The following is a 24,252-nucleotide window of genomic DNA, read 5'->3' on the forward strand; positions in this document are numbered from 1 at the left end:
AGCAATTACCTTGATCTTCTATTTTCCACAATAGAAATTCACTGACTGACAGAAATAAACATGGTTTCTTCCAACTATGAAGCATTAAAGTTTGAAATTCTCTTAACAATGAAGCCAACAAAGTTGCAATGAAGCATTAGAATTACAGTGTAAGGGAGCCACAGGTTTTTCTGCAATGGCCAAAAACAAGTAGATAAGAAAATACAGATTATGCACTTCCCTCCTCATGTAGGTGACTATCCAGTTGACCTTTGAATTTCTTCAAACTGTCAGAATCAACTATCTGTGGAGGCAAATTGTTCCAGTAATCAGTGACTTGCTGACTAAAAGAACTTCTTACAATCTGGTCCAAAGTTCTTCCCCTATAACTTGAATTTATGGCCCCTAATTCTGGAATTCTCTATAACAGTGAAAATGATGCCTTTATTCATTTTACTAACCTCTCTAAGAGAAGAGCCTTGTCATCCTCAGTCGGGTTCCCCCAATGGTGTCTGGTTGCCAAGCTCTGTAGCCCACATAATCAGTCTTTCCTCATACAGTCACTCCTTTGCTGATCTCACCATGCGAGTTGTCCATCTTTGGATCCTTTCAAGAAGCTCAATGTCTTCCTTCAGATGGTCTCCATACTTGGACACAGTATTCCATATGCATCCTTACAATGGCATGGTGAGATATCAGTGGGATTATGACCTCCAAATCTCTACAGGATACTGTTTGATAAATCATCAACAGGACATCATGGGCTTTCCTGGCTGCCTGTTTACAGTGCTCAGAAAACTTCATAACTCCCAGATCCCTTTCTTCCTCTATTTTTTTAATTAAACTCTACCAAGTGCAGGGATTCACATCTGGTGAGCATGGGCTTGGCACACCCAGGATCCTGAGGCTGGATATCATCATTCTTCTCTTTCTTGGTGGTGATTCCCTTTTGACATTCTCTCTCTCTCTATTAGGGTAACTCTGGAATTTTTTTTTTTTTTTGGCTGGTGCAGCATAAGCCTCGGGCTTCCTTACACCATATAGCTAATAATAATAATAAGTGTATAATTTATTTTGGCATTGCTATTCTCCAAGTGTAAGACCTTGCATTTTGCTGGATTAAAACATAGCTGCCACTTTTCTGACCATTCTTGAAGTCTGTTCAAGTCATCCTGAAGGAGTACTGCTTGGAATTAATCGTTAAAAACTCTTCCAAAATTTGACATCATCTCCCATATCCCTTCATTAACATTATTTATGGAAATAAGAAACACCAGTGGTCCGTGAACTGATTCTCAGGGGACTCCACTTCTGATGTTACACCAATCTGAAGAATATCCATTGATCACAATTCTCTGCCTTCTGCCCTGCAATCCATCTTAGAATTTCCAGTAATCCCAACATGTTACAGCTTATATAGTAAACTCTCATGAGGGACTAAACCAAATACTTTACTAAAATCCAAATAAATTGTATGGAAATTGTTCCTTACATCCAGCTCATAAGCAACTGTGTCAAAATAGCCTACTAGGTTAGTTAAACATCGGTTAACAAAACCATGTTGTGTGTCCTTTAAATCTGCAAACTAGGTTTAATTTCCATAAGGCTAATTGGCCAAGAATTATAGAGCAACTTAATTCTGTTGACTGGTCTTCTGACTGTTTCCCTGATCTTAATAAATATTTTGAATTGATGTTCCAGAATATCAACTCTATTCTTAGCTTGTAGTATTAGTGGTGCAAATGATGCAAGGAAGCAAGCTCATAGCATCAGCCCAAAAAAAAAAAAAAAAAAAAATATATATATATATATATAATTATTTGCATAAATAAATTCTGAAGCAGTTTCCCAATATATTTAAATAGTAATTCTGCTTTATTTAATTTAAATATCAACTTAAATCAATAATAAATAAATAAAATGGTGAAAAATGTGTACAACAAAAGTAAAAATATATTTTTCAGAGAGTGTCATTTTGAAAGCAAATTTTATTTATAAGAAATACTACACATTCAGAAAAATAGTTTGTTTGTTTGTTATTTGGTTTTTAGGAGCATTAGCAACTAAGGCCATATTGCTCCGGGATATGCGGTGGTCATTCCCTGACCTTTCCGCATCCTCTGCATTTGGTGGTGACGGGCTCGAACCCCGGTCTAATCAAGAAGCGTGTGCTACGCACTGCTGCTCCTTCCCACCTGGCTACAGAGGTGCCCAGAAAAATAGTACAGTATATACAACTTATTGTTACTTTCCACACACAAATATGTTAATTTTATATTTAATGCTTAACGTTTATTCCCCTATGTTAATACCAAAATTGAACTTTGGTGCAATCAAAACTGTGGGTACCACAGGGGTTAAAAAAAAACAAAAAAAAAAACACATAATCACTGAAAAAGGTGTGATTGATAATGAATTCTTTTAACACATCTTTTTAAACTTTTTTTTTTCCTTCCAAGGAATGCTTCCACAGCCATATTTACAATATGAACCGCCGACCGGGCTAGCCGAGTGGGTAAAGTACCTGCCTGGCAACCCAAAGGTCGGGTTCGATTCCCGCCTCGGGCTTGGATCAAAGTACTGCAAAAACCTTGGGAGGTGCAATATGGCCACAGAAGCCGATGCGCCAACGACTACCAAATCAAAAAAAAAAAAAAAAAAAACAATATGAACCATACAATGTAATTCATAATTTTCCAGCAAAATTTTTATTTTATTATAAACTAGCACATATTAAGGCATAGGTAGACATTGAAAATAATTTTTTGTACTTAATTTTTCTTCTAATTATTTATTACCGGCATTTCTCAAACTGTGTTCCGTGAAATTAAAAAAAATAAATAAAAATAAATAAAATTTTTTGCATATTTGCAGCATACACCACTTTTGTATCATTATAATTTTTAACATAATACTTTTTTGGTTATTGATATACTGGGGTAAACTAATAATCAAATAGACCATGGTACACTTTATTTTGGCGGGCTTTTGTATAAAGAAGTATGCTTAGAGGTAATGATATTACGAAAAAGTAGCAATGTAGTGATGTAATATGCCATTCGTATGCAATTTAGCCTGGCGTATACGAATTGAAGGAGAGTGGAAAGCGAACCGATATCATAACTAAACTCACTTCCTTGTATAAAATTTTTTGATAATTATCAGTATTTTGAAATATTATTTTTAAAATAAATGACCATGGATTTGTGGTTGAAAAAAAGGAACTTTAAAATGAGTACTTCTAGTATTGCAACTGTGGTCGATGAACAATCGCAGCCTTTTGTTCCCAAAAAATCTGAAGTGAAAAAACAGGAACCAACTAACAAAAGATCAAACGAAAGTATGACGACAGTTATTTGAATTTCGGCTTCACATGTGTTGGAAATAATGATGCTTCTGATGCACAATGCGTAATGTAAATGTAATAAAATATTAGCAAACAGTTCTTTGGCTCCCATTAAACTTGTGTTCCATAAATAAATTGTGAGATGAAAAGTGTTCCGTGACTAAAAAAGTTTGGGAAACACTGTTCTAAACTGTTTCATTCAAATGAGAATTACAAAGCTTTAATAATACGTGAAGTCAGTGGGACTTAGAAATATTTTCATTAAAATGGAAATAATGAAATATTTTCATTTTCATTAAAGTTGTATATTGATCTTCAGCTTCTGATTATTTGCAGAAACAAAGATGTTGTAAGAAAGTTGCTTTATCAAATACTGACAGGAAACTACAACTCACACTGAACCTTTAGAGAAGGTACACCTCACCTGCTCACTGGCTGCAGTCCTTAAAAGGGACAGCTTCAAGAATCATACTTTTCAAGCCAATCTGGTAAAGAACAGCAACATTAACAGAACTGATCAATATTGCTAACATTACTTAAATAGATATGTTTCAGGACTGTTAATTTTATTGACTTTGCTGGTTGTATGTGATGTTATGAATAAAATAAAATAATAGCAATACCATCATATCCCATCTTCGGCTCTTATATCATGTATGTGAATAGACATTTTTCATAGAAATATTTGGCTAAGTGCCCCATTTTTTTATATCTTTTTATTTATTTTTGTCAATGTTGATCACAAATACAAAAGATATTAGAACATATATAATGTACTAATAATGTAAAGATGCTGTAATGTACTAATAGTGTTTAGTACATTACAGCATCTTCATACCTGTATCACTACATAGTAGCAGATGGTAAAAAAACAAAATTTTATGAAATGTAATGCAAGTTAATAAAATACCTTATTTTTAATAATGAAGTATAGACGTGACATTGCTGATATGTGTGATGAACAAATGGTGCTCCAGCCATTTTGAGTCCTGCATGGGGGTTTGAAAAGTTTGTGGCCTGAGTATAAAAGGTTAGTGGTCGAGCATTAAAAATTTCTGTACTCAATGTATAACACTTCAAACAGTAACCCACTAAGTTTCATACAGTTTCAATAACAGATTTTTTTTAATTACAAATCCAGAGGTTGTGAGAATGAGGAAAGATGGACAAAATCAGTTCCTGTGCACTCATTCATTATTTGGGGAAAAAGAGACTAAAGCCAAAGGCAATTCATAAGGATATGGTTACAACTTTTGGGGGTGGATGCCCCTTCCTATTTCATGGTAAAGAAGTGGGCCATAGAATTTAAATGAGTGGAGGAGAGACAGGAAGATGACACCAGCAAATTTACTTGCAAAGTTTATGAACATAGATAAGACGTGGGTTCACTTTCAGCAAGAGACAAAGGAGCAGTCTAAACACAGGAAACACAACTGTTCTCCCTCTCCAAAGAAAGCCAAGTTGATTCCTTCTGCTGGCAAGGTGATGACATAAGGTTTTTGGGATGCTGGTGGAGCATTGCTAGTGAAAACACAGACCTTGTGAGACATTTGCATGAAAACATCAAAGACAAACACCAAGGAAAACTCAGCAAAGGAGCCTTGTTCCACCAGAATACTGTGCCTGCTCACAAGTCTGTCATTGCCATGGCTGCAATGCATGAGTGTGGTTTGAAATCTTGGACCATTCCCCATATCACCAGACCTAGCATCATCAGAATTCCACCTATTTCCTGATTTGAAAAAACACCTGGCTGGCATCCATTTTCCCATCGATAGTGATGTCATTGCTGCATTCCTGGAGGCCCAAGAGAAAACTTTATTTGCAGCTGAAATCAATGCATTTCAGCATCAGTGGCAAAAGTGTATGGACTGCAAAGGGAACTGTTGAAACGTAACACGTTACCAGACTTCTCAAATAAATCTTTCATACTCAAGCCATAAACTTTTCAAATGCCTCTTGTAATATGGGTTACAGTATAAAAATATTCTGTAATTACATGTTCCAAAATTTGGATTTGGTGAAATAAATGCTAAGCAGTTTCTGTTCCTCATTCACAAAATAATGTTAAATAATGTAATAAAAAAGTAAACATTCCATAAAAGATATTTTCCATAAATTTTATGAAAAAAAAAAAAAGTTAGCTGGTATTTATGTAGTAATATTACAAAAAAGTTATAGGCCTTGTATAAGAGGTCATTTTTGCTGATGACATATGAGATAAGATCAGTATTTATATTACAAAATTTTAATGCCTTTCTTTTCTTACTATTTTCTCCATTTTCTAATTTAATTCTAGACTTCAAATCAAATTCTGTAGGTTACACGTAACAGTTATATTTTTGTTATATTAAAATACATTTTTAATTATGTAATTATGAACATTTTCATAAAAAAAAATAACCAACCACTGCTCTTCAAGCAATCCACTACTATATGTAAAAACATTATTCTAAGGTAACAGGTTCCCAACCAGTGGTTCACGAACCCCCAGGGGTTCGCACTAAAAATTTTGTAATGGCATCTGCTTAGATTTACATAGGTATATTTTTGTAAACTACAAAATAGTTTAATATTAATTTATGCAGTTTGGTTCAAAATTTATATTTAGTTGTGGTTTGGGTAACATGCCCTTACATAGTGAGTCTGCGTGACAGGATGTTGGTGGGGGGGGAGATTGGGTGCAAATGTGCCAATATTTATACACCATTTGGCTTTGGTAAAAGGGTTATTATTATTATTAGCCTTATGGTGCGAGGAAGCCTGAAGCTTATGCTGCACCAGGCAAAAAAAAAAAAAATTCTGAATTACCCCGAGAGAGAAATAGAGAGAAGTAGAAGGGAATCACCAAGAAAGAGAGGAATGATGATACCCAGCTCAGGACCCTGGGTGTGCCAAGCCCATATAAAAATTATAACTAATAATAAAAATGATAGAATAAAGTAAAATAAAATTAAATATTAAGTGAAGAATCGCAACGAAAGAAACTACATATCCCACAATTCCTTATAATTAGGTTACTATTTAACTTTATTAGTAAAATAATAAGAGGAGTATACCTCAATATAGTGCGTAGAACCCTTTAGTAAAATAATAAGAGGAGTATACCTTAATATAGTGCGTAGAACCCTTTGTTAGTAAAATAATAAGAGGAGTATACCTCAATATAGTGCGTAGAACCCTTGTATTAGTAAAATAATAAGAGGAGTATACCTCAATATAGTGCGTAGAACCCTTTATTAGTAAAATAATAAGAGGAGTATACCTCAATATAGTGCGTAGAACCCTTATATATTAACCGTAACTATCTAAGTTACTATTTAACGTATATTGTGTTAAATAAAAGCTTTCCATACTACATTTTCTTTCTCAAAGACCATTGTTATGTATAGGTACTCAATAATAATTTTATATTATTATGCAATATCCCTTATAAAAATGTAGTACTGGAAATATTTTATAATAAAAATTCAGAACTATTATACGATTTCAGAGAATATAAGCTTAGTGGTTCACAATAAAAATATTATGTTGAAAGGTGTTCACAAGTCAAAAAAGGTTGGGGGAACTGCTTCTAAGAGAATATTGGCAGAATGAATTCCCATAGATCAACTAATTACTGATTTTATTTCATATACCCATTAGGTTACACTTAAGCATATACAATTTGTAGTCATACAGCAAGTCAATACCATGCAGTGGTTTACCTCCCAAGTTATACTTTAAATATATACAGTTTGTAGTTACCTTATAAAATATCGAGCAGTTAGTTACTCCACACTAATTACAATCTGTAAAGATTAAATATTCTTCAACATTTTTTCAGTCTGTTCTCTCATTTTGTATTTTTGAATTTTACCAGATGCTGTCACGGGAAATTTCTCCACAAAAAATATATAGCGAGGAATCTTGAAATGACTGATCTATTAGAAAAAATCTATTAGTAAACAACACTTGGTATATGGCAGTTAAAAACAAAAGTTCCGAATCAATGTTTTTTAATCTGAGAATTGTTACACAATGCAAATAGAGTAACTCTGATAAAAATTTGATTCAAATATACATATACTGTACCATCTTATTATGGTATATAAATAAGAACATTTAGTGTAAACACACTGCTGATGCAACAGTACATTCACATGCTATCCCTTAGAAGGAAACAGATGAAGAAAAAACTTTTAACTGTGAAAAAAGGAGCTCAGTTTTGATTCAGCTGCTAAAGTTATAGTTAAATTAAACTGACCAGATGTCGTGGATTATGCAGGACAGTCCCGGATTTCAGTCATTTGCCCCGCATTGCAAACTGTCCCAGAAAATATTCCAGATTGGACATGTAGCCTCCATACTTAATGGCAAACATAATGCAAATCGTTTGCATTATGTTTGCCGGGAACCAATGGCACAACGGAAAGAGTTTTTTCGGTAGTAATAATAATAAGCTGTGGACACAACAAACACACAACTGATCGTAGAAACGCTGAAAGCAATACTACAAGTTAAGTGCAATTTTGCTAATTCTTGTGAAGAATTTTATGAAGAAACAGCAAATAATGAAGAATTATTAAAAAAAATTCACTCAGCGGAAAAATATATTTAATTATATTATATAATTTCTCTTGTTTTTATTATTAAAAGAAGTATGTATTTTTATTATTATTTCACAGAAAAAAATCTAAGCTTTTTTCACTAAACAAAAATGAAAATCGATTAAAAGCATGACCCCTTCAATAAGTGTTTTTTTATTTTTCCTTCTAATTACAACTATTTTTCTCAGTTCATGTTCTTCATGCAACCTTCTGTTTGTTTTCAGCCTTTCTGTGAAAAAAAAAAATTTGTTTTGTTTATGAAGAAAAAACTAACTGTGAAAAAAGAGCTCAGTTTTGATTCAGCTGCTAAAGTTATAGTTAAATTAAAGTGACCAGATGTCCTGGATTATGCAGGACAGTTCTGGATTTCAGTCGTTTGCCCCACATTGCAAACTGTCCTGGAAAATATCCCGGATTGGACATGTAGCCTCTTTACAGATTAAATTTGGAATCCTTTAAATGAAAGTTAGTATAGTTATTCTACTGTTGAAGAGTACGGGCAAAATGTATTTGTTCATTTGTAAGCAATGCTAACTACATTTAATAAAAGGTAAATATAATTTGTAAATAAAGTATTTTGCAATTCATTGTTACATGTTACATGTAATGTACATTAACATAAAAAACTGTCTACAAGCTTCTTTACAGGCATCAGACCTACTGTACTTACAAGAAAGCCGCTTCTATAGATTGGTGTACTTTATAAAATAAATAAACTTACACACTTTTATTTTGTAAAGTACAGCAATCTATAGAAGTAGTTTTCATGTGAGTACAGTAGGTCTGATGCCTATAAAGAAGCTTAAGCATTTTTTTTTTTTTTTAAGTTTTTGTTTTAAACTGCTGACAGTTGCAGAAAAGTTCTAGTTTAGTAATTTGCTAATTATTGAATATTTTGCCAATGAGAGCTTGTCTTCTTCCAAGCTGTAACACTGGTATTTTAATGGAAATTTGTAGCACAGGATGTTCAAATTACAAAGATTTTGTTCTTGTTATACAGTATTGTTTTGTCTTATGCTGATAGACAGTGTCTAGAAAAAAGAATTGCAAAAGATTCTTTGTAATTACAGCAAACCCTTGATTTAACAGACCCCAATATAATGGATTTCAGATTTAATGGACCGGACAAATAATAATACAGTAATGTACATATTAATCTCGACCATATTATTTTTTTTTTGGATTATACAAAACTTCAGTGTTATTATTAATTAAAATTAATAATAATTACCTATTTACATTATTGTTTTGATAATTACCTACTTTTATTTTTATAATTCAGGAAATTGTGTTTTATTCTTTCTGAAAACATGTTCAAATAGCTGTTTTCCCAGATTATAGATAAGAGCAGGCAGTGACTTGCAAGCTGAATGTGACTTGGGACTCTAAAGTGCAGGTCTACCGACTCGCTTTGTTTCGGTCTCAGTCTACCTCAAGTTATCATGCAGTCAGGTTGTATACAGAGCATTTCTATGATTTCTGAATTGTGACTTTATTTGTTAAATAATTTTGCAATCTTTACAATTTAAAATGGCATCAAGTGATAGAGGAATTAAAAGAAAGCATGTAAACTTAAACGGGCACAGAAATTACAGCTAATTGAGAAATTAGAACAAGGCATCTCAGTAGCACATGTTTGTGAAATTTACGCCGTAAAAAAACAAACTGTTTCTGATATCCGTAAATCAAAGGCCAAATTGCAACACTTTATATTTACAACAGAATATTACATATTCTTTATTATAATTTAATAATTTTATATTGTACAGTACTGTATATTGTATTAAAGCTTTTTTCTTTACATTAAGAACAATAAAAAATGTCCCCCCAGGTTACATTCGATTTAACAGACTTTCAGCACTAACAGACACCCTTTCTCCCCTATTAGTCCATTAAATCAGGGTTTTACTGTATTCTTGTTTCAGAAAAAGTATATTGTTTATTTTATTGATGAGAACAGCCTTTTTAAACTTGATTGATGTACTCTGTTGAACATGATTAAAGGTAATGAACCAATGAGTTTCTTGTTGTAATTATGTGTGAATGTTTTTCAAGGAGTAGTTTTGTTATTTAGGTTCATTATTGCACAACACCACACACACTTACTGTTTTGGTGGCGTAATTGTAATGGCAACAATTTCGGTACCAACAGTTTTTCTTCTAGGTACCTTCCATATCACATTAAAAAATTTTACTTGTAAAATTTTTTACTGTGTGATATGGAAGGTACACAAAAGAAATGTATTATTAGTTAATATATGTTAGTTGTTAATGAGTAATTGCTTACAAATGATTTCTTCTATATGACAGCAAAACATCTTGTAAGTAGAAGTGTGCCTAAAAAGCTAAGAAAATTTGATAATTGTAATATACAGAACTTATTATTGTTAAACTATAAAAAAATTGTAATATTTGTAAAAATTGTAAAATTGTAATATTGTAAAATTGTAAAAATTGTAATATTTGTAATAATTGTAAAAATTGTAAAAATTGTAAAAAAATTGTAAGGGTCAAACTAATCCATTATTATTGTGATTATTATACTAAAATTATTGCAAATTAGAGAGAGAGATGAATATTGCTGATGCAGTGGTGCATTCGTGTGCTGATACATAGAATGAGCCAGATAGAAAAGATGGGAAAAAAATGATGAATGTCAGGTATCAGGGGTTTGTTTATTATTATATTTTGGGTATTGGGAATTTTCTTGATATTATATTTAGTACTTATAACAGATATATATTCATTTTAAACACAGATATATATTCATTTTAACAGCCAGATATTACTATCCCCTCCCCCCTTTCATGCCCTTATATAAAAGTTGGGAACTGTGATTCATTTCCAGACTTTTACACAAGTGCAAAAATGAGGTGAGGGAGTATTTCTCCCATATGCCATTATATAAAAGGAACTGTAGTTCACTTACATAACTGATACTGTTATATAAGTGAAGTACAGTACTAAATAATATCAAGCAAGTTCCTGATGCCCAACATTTATCAAAAAATTTAAACTGTGGAAAATAAGCTGTTTTGATTCAGCTTTTAAATTACAGTCCTTGAGGCTGTCGTATATGGCAGTTAAAAACAAAAGTTTTTCAAATAAATTAGACATTCTCTCAGACATGCCTAGCTATGCTTGCTACCTGGGAGTCTAAAACGCTGATGGAACTGATGACACTCAAGTCAAGTGGACCTAATTTCAGCAAAGTCTGGTCAATCTGTGACAGCCAGATCCTCTGCTTTCACCTTCATGATGGTGGGACTGTTAGTAACCCTGGATATAAAACCCCCATGTGCAAGTCCTGAAATATGGCACCTAACACACAGTAAACTGCACCAAAGAAAAGACCACTAATCCAACAACCCAACATAGTGATTGTGAAACCTGCATCTAAAGATGCTCCCAAAACCAGCGAGGTAGTTAAAACAACTGTAGTCACAGAACTGAAGGAAGATTTAAGGACCACCAAGATTACATCCATCCAAAAAACCCAGACAGTCGGAGTCATTATAGAGACTGAAACGCGGGAGGAATCTGCCAAAATCCTAGAGAATCCATGGATACAGGTGCTTGGGCTAGTTGCAGAGAAACCCAAGAGAAAGCAATCAGTGATCCTCATTTTTGACATTGACAAAGATATTACTCCAGAGATATTAAAAGAAGAAATATACCATAGAAATCTCCAGATTGACTTCCCAAACATGGAAAAAGAGAGCACGATCATGCCAAAATACAAGACAAAATCAAGAAATGGGGGAGCTGCCAACTGGGTAGTAGAGCTTTCTCCTCCTGCCTGGCAAAAGATCTTCACACAGAACAGAGTTTATAAAGAATGGGGAAGCCACTGCTTTAAAGAGTATGTGGGAGTCCCCAAATGTTTTAAATGCTACTGGTATGGAGATACCACGCACATGTGTGCCTAGGCACACCAACCTGTGGGCATTGCACAAAGAAAGGACATGAGTACAATACATGCCCCAACAAATCAGCCGAGCCTGTCTGTGCAAACTGCAAGGCCCAGAACATGGATCATAACCACTCCATACGGGACAGTAAATGCCCTGTCTACTTAAAACAAAAGAGTATTTACCAAACATGAACTGACTGTGGGTACTCTACATAAATGTTTTAATACTAGAGAAATCAAGTTTATTCAAATCAATGCACAGAGGGCTCGTGCGGTGGTTGACCAAATTCGGATTAAGGCTGATGATACTAATACAGACGTAATTCTACTACAAGAGCCATATACAAGCAATAAAAAAGTGAGAAGATATCCAAAATAATCCAAATGGAAGGAGAGACACTGTGGGCAGCAATTGCTGTTCAGAATCCCGAGATCACAGTAATGAAGGTCACACATCTCTACTCAGCCTGGACAGGTTGTGCACAGCTCTTGACCCCCTTCCCTCTTGGTGATTTTTATGTAATTTCTCTATACTGCAGACTCGGCGAAGATGTATTGCCAGCCATTAAATACTTGGAAACTGCTCTAGTGGAACTACCGATGGCGAGACTACTAATTAGTGCAGATTAGCATTAGCATTAGTAGAGGCATTTGATGCAAGAAAGCAAGCTTATGCAGCATCAGCCAAAAAAAAAAATAAATAAAAAAATAAAAATAAATAAATAAATAAAAAATAACCACTTCCACTTCACCCCTCTGTTTGTTCGAAATACCTGTCCAGCTGAGCCTTAAACTTATTTAGGCTATCAACTTCCACAGCAAGGGATGGAAGTCTATTCCACCAACCAACCACCCGCTGGCTAAAGGCAAATTTCCTCACGTCTATCCTATTCAATGACTGATGACACAGATATGCAGTCGATAAGGCAGACTGGGCCCTCTTTCAAAAGACCCTGTGCGACCACTTCCACCAGTTACCAGCAGATGACCCTAGGCCTAGATGTCAATTGCCTTTCAAGGCTTTGGCATAGCAACACTGAAGATCAATGGGGAACCGGGAATGGACAGTGTCTGGAAGAATTCTTGGCTAATTCCACTCTTAGTCCTCAATCTGCCCCACAATCTTCCCATATTCTCCAGCACCCTGTGGGAGACTTCCATAGATCTAACTTGCTACTAGATCAATGGCAGGCTATCTCCAGAACTGGGTGGTCCAGGAGGCTTGAACCACCTCTGATCACCGGGCTATTACCTTTGAAATGAAGTGCTCCATTGCCCACGCTCCCATTCAATGACTGATGACACAGAGATATGCAGTCGATAAGGCAGACTGGGCCCTCTTTCAAAAGACCCTGTGTGACCACTTCCACCAGTTACCAGCAGATGACCCTAGGCTAACTGACCCTAACCAACATCAACAAACTGTCACCAACCTCATTACCACTGCGTGTGACACAGCAACGAAGAAGAAAAATCCTAGACTAGGCACTGTCCCCTGGTGGTCCGCAGAGTTACAGAATCTTCAATGAGAGGTGAACTGGAGGAGGGAAATCTTCCAGCATGTCAGGAGACCTTGGCCTGCCGCTGAGGTTGAAGAATTAAGACAACAATACAGGAACATCCGAAATGAGTACACTGCTCTAATTAGAAAAAAGAAAACAGAAATCATGGGAAGATCTTGTCATCTCAGTTGGAAATCAAGACCCCTGGGGGTGGTATATAAAGTTACCACCAACAAACTCCCCAGGGGAGAAGTTATCCCGTCAACCATAACACCAACGGGAATATGACAAACACCCAGACCAGCTCGATAAATAATATTCTTGTTGCAATATTTAAGCAGCCAGCAATGGTAACAACCCCACAGCAGCTCTTGTTATGCAGAGAAAATGATGACTACAGCACAGAAACAATGGAACCACCATTTACTTTGGAGGAACTTAATTTAGCAGCAGCAAGAATTAGGACACATAAGTCACCTGGTCTGGACAAACACCAGCTAGAAATTGTAAAAAACTAATTGAGTATATCACGCACCCTGTCTTGGACCTCTTCAACCACTGTCTCCGAGCAGGATATTTCTCAAGTGCATGGAAAGTAGCATGTGTATGCTTGATCCTAAAAAATCCAAACAAGCTGCCAGATAGACCAGACTCCTACTGCCCAATTGCTTTTCTCTCCTGCCTTAGCAAATTTTTTGAACATCTCCTACATAACAGAATAACAACTCATTATGTCAATGCCAATCTTCAGTCACAAAACCAGTATGGCTTCAGGAAGAGATGGTCAGCTGTGGATGCCCTGGATAACATCATCACAGCCACCAAAAGCTCTACCAAGAAATATTTTCTTGAAATCTCAATTGATTTCGCTAGGGGTTTTGACTCATTCTGGTGGTCAAGCATCCTGGGTAGCCTTCTAGACTTCGAGCCACAAACCTGTCCCAAAACCTATATCTCTGCATCCACAGCTATCTCTTGAACCGCAGCATAACTGTCAGAACACCATACAACCAGATCACCCGACTGATCTACAGGGGCTGCCCACAGGGGTCCGTGCTGGGGCCTCCTCTTCTGGAACATCATCCTAGACAAATTCCTCTCTACCAACCTAGCAAACGTCAATACCCAGGGTAAGGACCAGGTAAGCCAATAACAGAGCACAGCTTGAAGATATAGGAAATAGAGCACACGCTACCCTACAAAATTGGACTAATGAGCAAAACCTCCAGATCTCACCGGACAAAACCTGCTCCATACTTCTTAAAGGAATGCTCGATATCTGGAGACCTCCACAACTAAAAATACAGGGCAGAACTGTCAAGGGCGCCTCTGTAGCCAGGTGGGAAGGAGCAGCAGTGCGTAGCACACGCTTCTTGATTAGACCGGGATTCGAGCCCGTCACCACCAAATACAGAAGATGCGGAAAGGTCAGGGAATGACCACCACATATCCCTGGAGCAATATGGCCTTAGTTGCTAATGCTCCTAAAAACCAAATAACAAACAAACAACAACAGAACTATCAAGTTTGACAGTTCTGCCCTGTATTTTTAGTTGTGGAGGTTCTTATTATTTTTAGTTGTGGAGTTATTATTATTATTATTATTATTATTGGCCATATGGTGCAAAGAAGCCTGAGGCTTATGCTGCACCAGCAAAAAAAAAAAAATTTTGAATTACCTAAGAGAGAGAGAGAGAGAGAGAGAGAGAGAGAGAGAGAGAGAGAGAGAGAGATAGAGAAGTAGAAGGGAATCACCAAGAAAGAGAAAAAGAGAAGAATGATGATATCCAGATCAGGACCTTGGGTGTGCCAAGTCCACACTCACCAGATGTGAGCCCCTGGGGTATGGAGTATCTACGAATCATCCTGGACAAGGACCTATCCTTTATCCCTCATCTGACGTATCTACGTAAAAAGATCAGTATCTACACCTCACTAGTAAACAGACTAAAGAGCCATCTTCTTACCAATAATCACATGTGCAGCAGGAATCTGGTACACAAAGGCCATAACAGCAGTCAACTACAGAAAGCTTGAAACAATACAATGAGAAATGCTACCGACCATCACCAGGGCAGTGTGCACGGTCAGCACCCATGCCATTCAGGTGCTGGCCAGTGTACTACCCCTGGACCTTGAGGTCATCGGATGCGGGTTGCTATATCACCTCTCTAAGGGCAAAGCAGTATCAATCATGGATTACATAACAGACCCAGCTAACACAGCTAAAGCAGAGAAAAAAACACCTAGCCCACTACCTGCAATGAACCTGGCAATCCAGGTGGACTAACTCTGCTAAAGAAGAGATTACGAGAAAGTTCATTCTCGACACTACCAGAGTTTATCCGGAAATGCAGAAATGGTTCTCACCTGGCCTCCATGTCACGTTCTTCTTAACCGGCCATGGGCCCATCAAAGGGAAATTACAAGCACTAAGAATTATTGATGACTCTCTATGCCACTGTGGTTTCCCAGAAAGCTGAAGCCACTTAAATCAACAAAATCCACTGTCCTTGATAGAAGATTGAAACATGGGAAATAAGGTATAAAAAATGAAGTAATAGACCGTAAGAAGATAAAACATATTATTTATGATGCATGTAAACATGATGGAGACATTGCAGTTCTACTCAGGTTAACTAGAAATTCGTTAGATGTCAGGGCTGATGGGAATATCAATAAAATAAGAAAGGACTTCAAGCAAAGGGTAGCAAATTTATCAAGCCAGAGCCCTTACTTTTCAAAGTACTGCATTAAGAAATTGAAAATTGAATAACAGTTTGATAGTGTAAATTTTTTGACCTTTGCTGAGAATCGTAAACAGGTGCTTCCAAGGTTAAAACAGTGGGAAGATGATTGTTATTTTGGTTTTTAGGAGCATTAGCAACTAAGGCCATATTGCTCCGGGGATATGCGGTGGTCATTCCCTGACCTTTCCGCATTCTCCGTATTTGGTGGTCATGGGTTCGAACCCCGGTCTAATCAAGAAGTGTGTGTTACGCACTGCTGTCCTGCCCACCTGGCTACGGAAGCGCCATGGGAAGATGATATTAACCATCTGTCCAATGAAGTTGCACCTATCACTGTAGAGCCACCAGACAATTTCGTATACATTACAGACTATAAGCCTGGTGAAGGGATACTTATTCCCGATGATCCGTTAGTGGGCTGTGAATGTCAGAACTGCTACGAGAGCAAAAAGGAATGCTGCACAAGTCAGTCAGGTGGATGTTTTGCATATAACAGATATGGACAAAAGGCACTCCCAATATATGAATGCAATAAGAGGTGTTCCCAATATATGAATGCAATAAGAGGTGTAAATGTGGTCCGAATTGTTTAAACCGTGATGTTCAGAAAGGAACAAAGGTAAGAAAACAATTTGTTTGAATGTAAGGTAGCTACTTAATTTTAAAATTGTCAGTGAGTGATTCTTCCCATTTAAAACATCCAAAAATCACAGAAACCTTGAATGCATATATACCATTAAAAAAATACTCCACTGGAAGGATTCCAAGTTGATGAATAATGAAGTTGCCAGATTACTTGAGCAGAAAAAGACAGCATGGAAAAGTTAGAGCAATAAAAAGTACAGAAGTGTATAACAGCTACAAATTGATCTGTAATAATGCCACAGAAAAGGTTAGGCTGGCAAATTATGAGAAATTGCTGGCAAAGAGAGAAAAGGGGGGGAGATAAGGAATTCTTCACATATATAAATGCAAAGAAGAGAAGAACAAACCAGATTGGACCCTTATGTAATGGACATGGGATAGTATTAGATACCCCGGCTGAAGTTGCAGATGAACTCAACAGTTACTTTGCATCGATATTTACAGAAGAAAACCACTCAATGAGAAATTATGGGAGTAAAGTTGAAAAAAATGTAATTCATGATGTTGAAATTTCACATGTTTATTTAATAAAAAAACTTTCGCGCCTACAGGGTTGATGGCATATACCCAGTGGGAAGCTATATAATGAGCTCGCGAGAGCCCATTGTTACTTTTTATTGAAAATTTGCAAGCCTACTGTCGAGATGATCATTTATTTTACAAATGAAATCCTGAATGCAATTATTGAGTATCCAGAGCCGAAACTATGGTGGGGCCCCATTCCTAGCATTTTAATTAATGGAGCAATCGATCAGTTATGTATTTTAAAATTGCTTCATTTTTGACTTAATTACATTTGGACCTCTGTTTAACGAACTTCTTTATAGCTATTTTTTTAATTCCCCTTGGTAATTACCTAAAGACCAGAGAAAACCTCTGGCCTTTAGGCAATTTAGATAATTAGAAAGTGCGAATTAAGGGTGAGAGGATTACCATTTCACAGTGTTAGTGGTGTCCATAAAACCAATGCAGTTATATACCGAGAAGTCGTGTAGTCAATATGCTTTCCATAGCCAGTCAGAGGATTAAGAAGATTCTCGACACAGATTATAGCCTGTGGTCAACCTGTGTTGTGGTTCCCCTTTACTCCGACAAATGGTGTATGTTTTTCGGAGAAGTGAGTGATCCTTGCCTCCCAGTAAATTTCTCCTGTCGATGTTTACATGGCCACAGTTGCTGAATATCCATGTGATTCCAACATTTTGCACTGTATTCAAAGAACTAGTGAGAGTAAAATGTTCAACGTAGGGGGGATTGAGGCAACTAAGATATATAAACTTTACAAAGATGAAATGGTGGCAGATTTTGAAACGTTGGTGAGTTTCTACACAGTTTGCTATGTAGAAAATGTCCTAAAATATAATGGCATACAGGCAATAATTTAAAAACAAAACTATCACCAATCTCCAAAAAACTAGCACGAATTAAGGATGATTGCTAAAGAACTTGATGTGGAAACTATAAAGATCAGTCTTGTAGTAGTAGTGGCATGTGATGCAAGAAAGGAAGTGTATGAGCTTATGCAGCATCAGCCAAAAAAAAAAAAAAAAAATCACACCATTCCCTCCAAATTCCTGTCCAGTTCCTCCTTAAATTTATTCAACATATCAACTTCCACAACGACAGATGGACGTTTGTTCGAGCAATTAACCACCCGCTGGCTAAAGGCAAATTTCCGCACATCTATTCTACATCTGTCCTTTCTTAATTTGAATTTATGCCCCCTTAGGTTCGTAATCTGAACAAGTGGAAGGATCCCATCAGAATTCAGTGTGCTCAACCCATTCAAGGCCTTATACACCTCAATCAGATCACAGTGCAGGTGCCTAGTCTCCAGCCACTGCAATTTTCAGAACTTAAGCCTCTCTTGGTAAGAGGATCCCTTCATTCCCCTCACCAAACTTGTTGCCCTTCTCTGTTATTTGTTATTGTTATTTGGTTTTTTTTTAGGAGCATTAGCAACTAAGGCCATATTGCTCCGGGATATGCGGTGGTCATTTCCTGACCTTTTCGCATCCTCCATATTTGGTGGTGACGGGCTCGAACCCCGGTCTAATCAAGAAGCATGTGCTACGCACTGCTGCTCCTTCCCACCTGGCTACGGAGGCGCCTACCCTTCTCTGTACACACTCAAATAAATCTACATCCTTCCTAAAATGAGGCCTCCAGACATGTATGCAGTACTCAAGGCGTGGCCTGACCATTGCCTTATACAGATGGACAATCACCTCCTTTTCCCTGCTAGCAAAATTCCTATATATCATTGACAAAACCCCCATGACTTGCCCTGGCAGCCTCTCTGCATTGCTCAGAAAACTTCATATCTGACTGCACAATTACTCCCAGGTCTTTTTCATTTTCTACCACCTTAAGTGTAGTACCACACAGTTGGTACGTTTCTCTGGGGTTATGTCTACCCATATGCAGTACTTTGCATTTGTCAAGGTTAAACTTCAGTTGCCACTTCTTAGCCCATCTGCCCAAATTATCTAGATCCTGTTGCAGTAGCACACTGCCATTACTGTCATTAACAACCCTGCCAACCTTTGTATCATCTGCAAACTTCGACATTAAGCCTGATATACCTTCATCAATATCATTGATAAATATACAAATCAGCAGTGGACCCAACACCAAACCCTGTGGGACTCCGCTAATAACATTAGTCCACGAAGAGCAGCACCCATTGATTACCACCCTCTGTCTTCTCCCACTTAAACATCCTTTTATCCATTGTAGCAACTTACCCTTAATACCATTCTGCTCAAATTTGTACAATAGTCTTCCATGCGCAACAGTGTCAAAAGCTTTCCTGAAATCCAAATATATGATATCAAAATTATTTTTTGCATCCAGTTCCTTTGTAACCACATCATAATATCCTATCAAATTTTTCAGACAACACTTTCCCTTAACAAACCCATGCTGGGTCTGAATTATTGCTGCAGTCTTGTCTAGATGATCTTGCAATGCATCTTTAACCAGTGACTCCATTATTTTACCCGGAACAGAAGTTAAACTAACTGGTCTGTAATTACTCGTGTCACCCTTCGATTCCCCCCCCTTTGTGAATTTGGGATACATTTGCATATCTCCAGTCCATGGGAACCTCCCCTGAGTCCAAGGATGCTCTCATAATTATGGCTCAGGGTTTGCTTAGTTGATTTCCCGCCTCCTTTAATATAACTAGATAGATCCCATCCACCCCAGGTGCTTTTCTTATGTTTAACTTCAACAATTTCTCCTCCACTTTGCTCTCAGTTATTACAAAATCATTAAGTATCCTGCTACAATTTGATAACCTTCTGCCATTAAACCTTAATAATTCCAAACTTATTCCTTAATATTTTCCTTAATATTTTCAAACCTTAATAATTCCTCATGTGTGAATGTAGATGCAAAATACTCATTCAGTTTGTTTGCTATCTGAGCAGGATCATCAACAGTCGAACCATCAATGTCAAGTGGACCAATCAGATTCACTCCCTTCCTTTTAGATTTTATATAAGTAAAGAAATCCTTGCTGTTTTTCTTAGCATCTTTTGCCAAGGATTTCTCATAATCTGCCTTCGCCTGCCTAACCTCCTTGGTGACCTGATTACAGACTAGCTTATATCTGCCATAGGCTTCTGAGTCGCTTGATAATTTATATGCATCCCATGCATTTTTATTCTCTGTCACGAGTCTCATTAGTTCATTAGATAAACATTTAGGCCTAAACCTTGAACAATATTTCTTAATAGGTATGAAACTTTTAGTAGCATCCACGATTAATTCCTTGAATGCTTCCCACTTAGAATTTACTGTTGGTAACATCGTCAGTTGATCTCATTGTGTTCTGGCATCGATGAGCAGCTTGTAGTTGAGAGTTGGAGGAATTATCTCGCTTTGTGCAAACATTTTGCATCAGAAGTGAAATATTCCGGATTATGAAATCGACTTTTAAATTTGGAATTTCTTGACCATTTAGCACTAATGATCGACATCCTGCAGGAGCTCTCTTACCTTTCAGAAATTTTACAGAATCACAATGGTAAAAGCATATAAATTAATTATTCAAACTATCAATGCTATTGCTAATTTGAAAAATTCTGAACGAAATTATGAAACTACAATTGAGAGTATGTTGAAGTTAAAAGAATTTGAAGAAATCAAAATCAAAAGTAAAAAAATTACCTTGTGACAAGTTATTAAATGCATTGTTTTATTCTTAAAGGATTAGTTATTAATGCAACAGGGAGCTTTTAAATTAAATAAAGAAAATAATGATACCATTGAAAGAAATTTTAAATATATGCTACCCGAAATTGTGGAATGTGAAAGAACTTTCGTGCCGGTTACAAGACGGTGAAAACCGAATAAGAAATTTAAGTTTTCTGATAAAATATGAAATAAAAATTAATTAATGATTTTAGAGATTTTGTCAAAGACGACAGTTTATCTTTAAAATCAAGTGAAATTCCCTCTTAAATTATAAAAGCCAGAAATATCTTTGAAACCATTGCAATTAGCAGTGCTGAAGCTGAGTGAGCTTTCAACATAATGAATAATATTGTGACAATTAAACATGTTGCAGATTATGATGACCATACATCTAAATGGAAAACCACTGCTTCAATTTGATCAGGATCTTTATGTCAAATCATTCCTCTGTAATCATTGATCAGCTATTGAGTAAAGCAGATCGAAAACAAATATTAATAAAAAAGTAAATTGGCAATTTTTAGAATAAATTTTTCCTGAATATTTGTGAAATAATTTTTTTTTCACGTAATCTGTGATTTTTTGTGTACTTTTTCTAGAAATTTTGTTTTTTAGGTAATATTTGTTTTTATATTGTGGAATGCTTTGTGATAGTTTTTATGTTATTTGTGATATGGGAAATATTGGTCCTTGAGGAGGTCCCAGACATTCTTTCAGACAGGCCAGACAAGCTGTACTGGCTACCTGTGAGTCTAAAACGCTAATGGAACTAATATTTGGGTGACATCCAAGTCAAGTAGACCCAATTTCGGTAAAGTCCAGATGGTCTGTGACAGCCAAATCCTCTGCTTGCACCTTCACGATAGTGGGACTGTTAGTAATCCTGGGTATAACCTCCATGCACAAGCACACTGTGGGTGACCACCCAGGTATGAACCAACGTAAGCAGGGGTCGAGGTGTGGTGCCCACACCACATGGAGGAATGTCGACCCTCTGTGTTACCAGGCAATACTAGGTGGTAAATGACTCTCATCAACCGGTGCAATATTACCACTTTGCTTATTGGAGGCTTGAAGAGGTGGAACCCATGTTTAGTCTCCAGAGCTAAGTTCCGGTCAACCCTTCCCCATCTCTTCCATCATGCAGTATGACTGATGACTCTTGAGGTTATGATAAACATCATGGCGAGATCCAATCTTCCTTACATTTCGAGGGTACAGATCTAAAACGGTGTTCCCAGGCCGGCTGCTAGTTAGTACACTGGACCAAACCTATTGGTAACTCTTTAGGAGGCTTTTGGATCAACTAGTGTATACTCTTGCTACCTCTACTCTGCCAGATAGTGATGGAGGGAGTCCGAGTAGTGTGTATGTGGGTGGCATTGTCAAGGATCTGGATATATTCTTACCATGTGTATGCCATATCCAAAAATTTCATTATTTCATACAGCATGTCCCCTCACCTTTTTCTTACTATTGAATACACCATGAATGGTGAAACTAATAGAATAAGCTTATCTGCAAAAAAATTTTCTAAACCTCCCAAACACTTCCTAATTCATTTCAAAAATATACCTGGTCTCAATTCTAATCTCAACGATGTCCATTTCCACTTGCAGTCTGTCAAACCCCATGTACTTTTTCTGACAGAATCTCAGTTACTGGTTAATTCAACTACTGCTCAGTTGCCCAAATTATGCATTGTATGATTCCTTTCACCTCAAAGGTGGTACTTGTGCATATGTCCATTCCAATATTCCTTGCCAGAGAATTGGTAATCTGGAATATCCTCTGGCTTAAAATCTCTCTACCTCATTGTGTCAAATTCATCTGTTGCCTCTACTGTTCTCCCAACTCCACTAATCACTTGGAACTCTTTGACTTCCTCTCTTTGCAACTTGACTTTCTCCAGTCCAACTTTCCTAACAGTGAGGTAATTTTCCTCGGTGATTTTAATGTTCACAACTCCAGCTGGCTTCTGTTTTCTAGTCACACCGACCCAGCTGGTCGAGATTCTGAAGCTTTTGCAATTACTGATGACCTTGCACAGATTGTTCATTTACCTACAAGAATGGCAGACAATCCTAACCATACAGCCAACACGCTTGATCTTTTTCTCACAAACAACCCTTCTCAGCTGCCCACATCAACGCCAGAGCTTGCACTTAGGCAACACAGAGGCAGCCCCCTAGGCAGAATGCGCTGGTCCCACAGGAACTAGTAGTTGTTGGTGACTCTATTGTCAGGGAAACGGGGAACATGCTTTGTAAAAAGGATAGGTGGAATAGGACCAGGGTATGTCTGCCAGGGGCAAAGGTTGATGACGTTGTAGAGCGGATATCATCTTTTAAGGGCACAAAAGGTGATATAGTTGTACACGTTGGCACTAATGATATTAAGAGTAGAAGACCGGCGGAATTAATTAGCAAGTACAGGTCAATGTTGAAAAAAAGCCGTGAATTAGGGTTGAATTTGAAAGTGTCTGCAATTCTGCCCAGACACGATAGGAGGGAGTATATGATGAGAGCCTTGTCAATCAATTCGGCCCTGGAGGGATTGTGCAAGGCTCAAGGGGTAGAATTTTTTTCAGCCTGGACTGTACTTGTTAACAGGAGAGATTGCTTCTACAGGGATGGGATACACTTAAATAGAAAGGGTGCAAGAATTTTTGCTGATGCTGTCGAGGCAGTGTTAGGTGGGTCGGAAAACTGCTAATTGGGGGGGGATACAAGGACTAATAGATTAACAGTAGCCACTGGCAGAGGTGGAAGTGATTCTTGCACTGCTTCTATTGAAATGAGCAGTAGCCTGAAAAACAAGATGCAGGATATTTCAGAGACTGCTGGGAGTCATTGCGGTACAAGTAAACACATGGGTTGAGTTAGAGTAGCTAAGAATAGAAACAGGTGCATGTATACCTGCGTGTACACCAATGCTAGGAGTTTGGTAAATAAACTTGATGAATTTGAGGTATTGCTCAAAACATCAAAGGCAGATATTGTTGGGATATCAGAGACGTGGTGTCACACAGATATAAGTAATGCGGAACTGGAATTTGGGGAATACAATGTGTATAGAAAGGATAGACAGGACAGGAGGGGAGGAGGGGTTATGCTATTAATTAAGAAACACATAAAGTCCAAGGAAGTGAAGCCAGTCGACATCGATGGACAGGGCAGTGTCGAGTCAGTTTGGTGTGACATAAGCATAGGGAAATCAAAATTGAGAGTAGGAGTGTGCTATAGGCCTAATGACTCTGATGAGTATAATAAGATATTGTACAGGGAAATAGAGTGGGCCAGTAAATCAGAGAGTCTTATAATGG

General features: G+C 37.0%; 1 protein-coding gene across 2 annotated transcripts in view; it reads right to left on the bottom strand.

Annotated features, from left to right (window-relative positions):
- Positions 1-6,849: 6,849 nt before the first annotated feature.
- LOC150079655 (medium-chain acyl-CoA ligase ACSF2, mitochondrial-like) overlaps positions 6,850-24,252 on the bottom strand; it is a 274,679-nt gene continuing 257,276 nt past the window's right edge. For both annotated transcript variants that reach the window (XM_090382450.1, XM_090382451.1), the window contains exon 16: positions 6,850-7,248. In XM_090382450.1, coding sequence (XP_090238576.1) covers positions 7,126-7,248 — 123 coding nt within the window. In that variant the 3' untranslated portion in view covers positions 6,850-7,125. The remainder of the gene's footprint in view (positions 7,249-24,252) is intronic.

This window comes from Mastigoproctus giganteus, chromosome 10 (assembly GCF_048544385.1).
Source record: "Mastigoproctus giganteus isolate SK-2022 chromosome 10, ASM4854438v1, whole genome shotgun sequence".
NCBI classification, from domain to species: Eukaryota; Metazoa; Arthropoda; class Arachnida; order Uropygi; family Thelyphonidae; genus Mastigoproctus; species Mastigoproctus giganteus.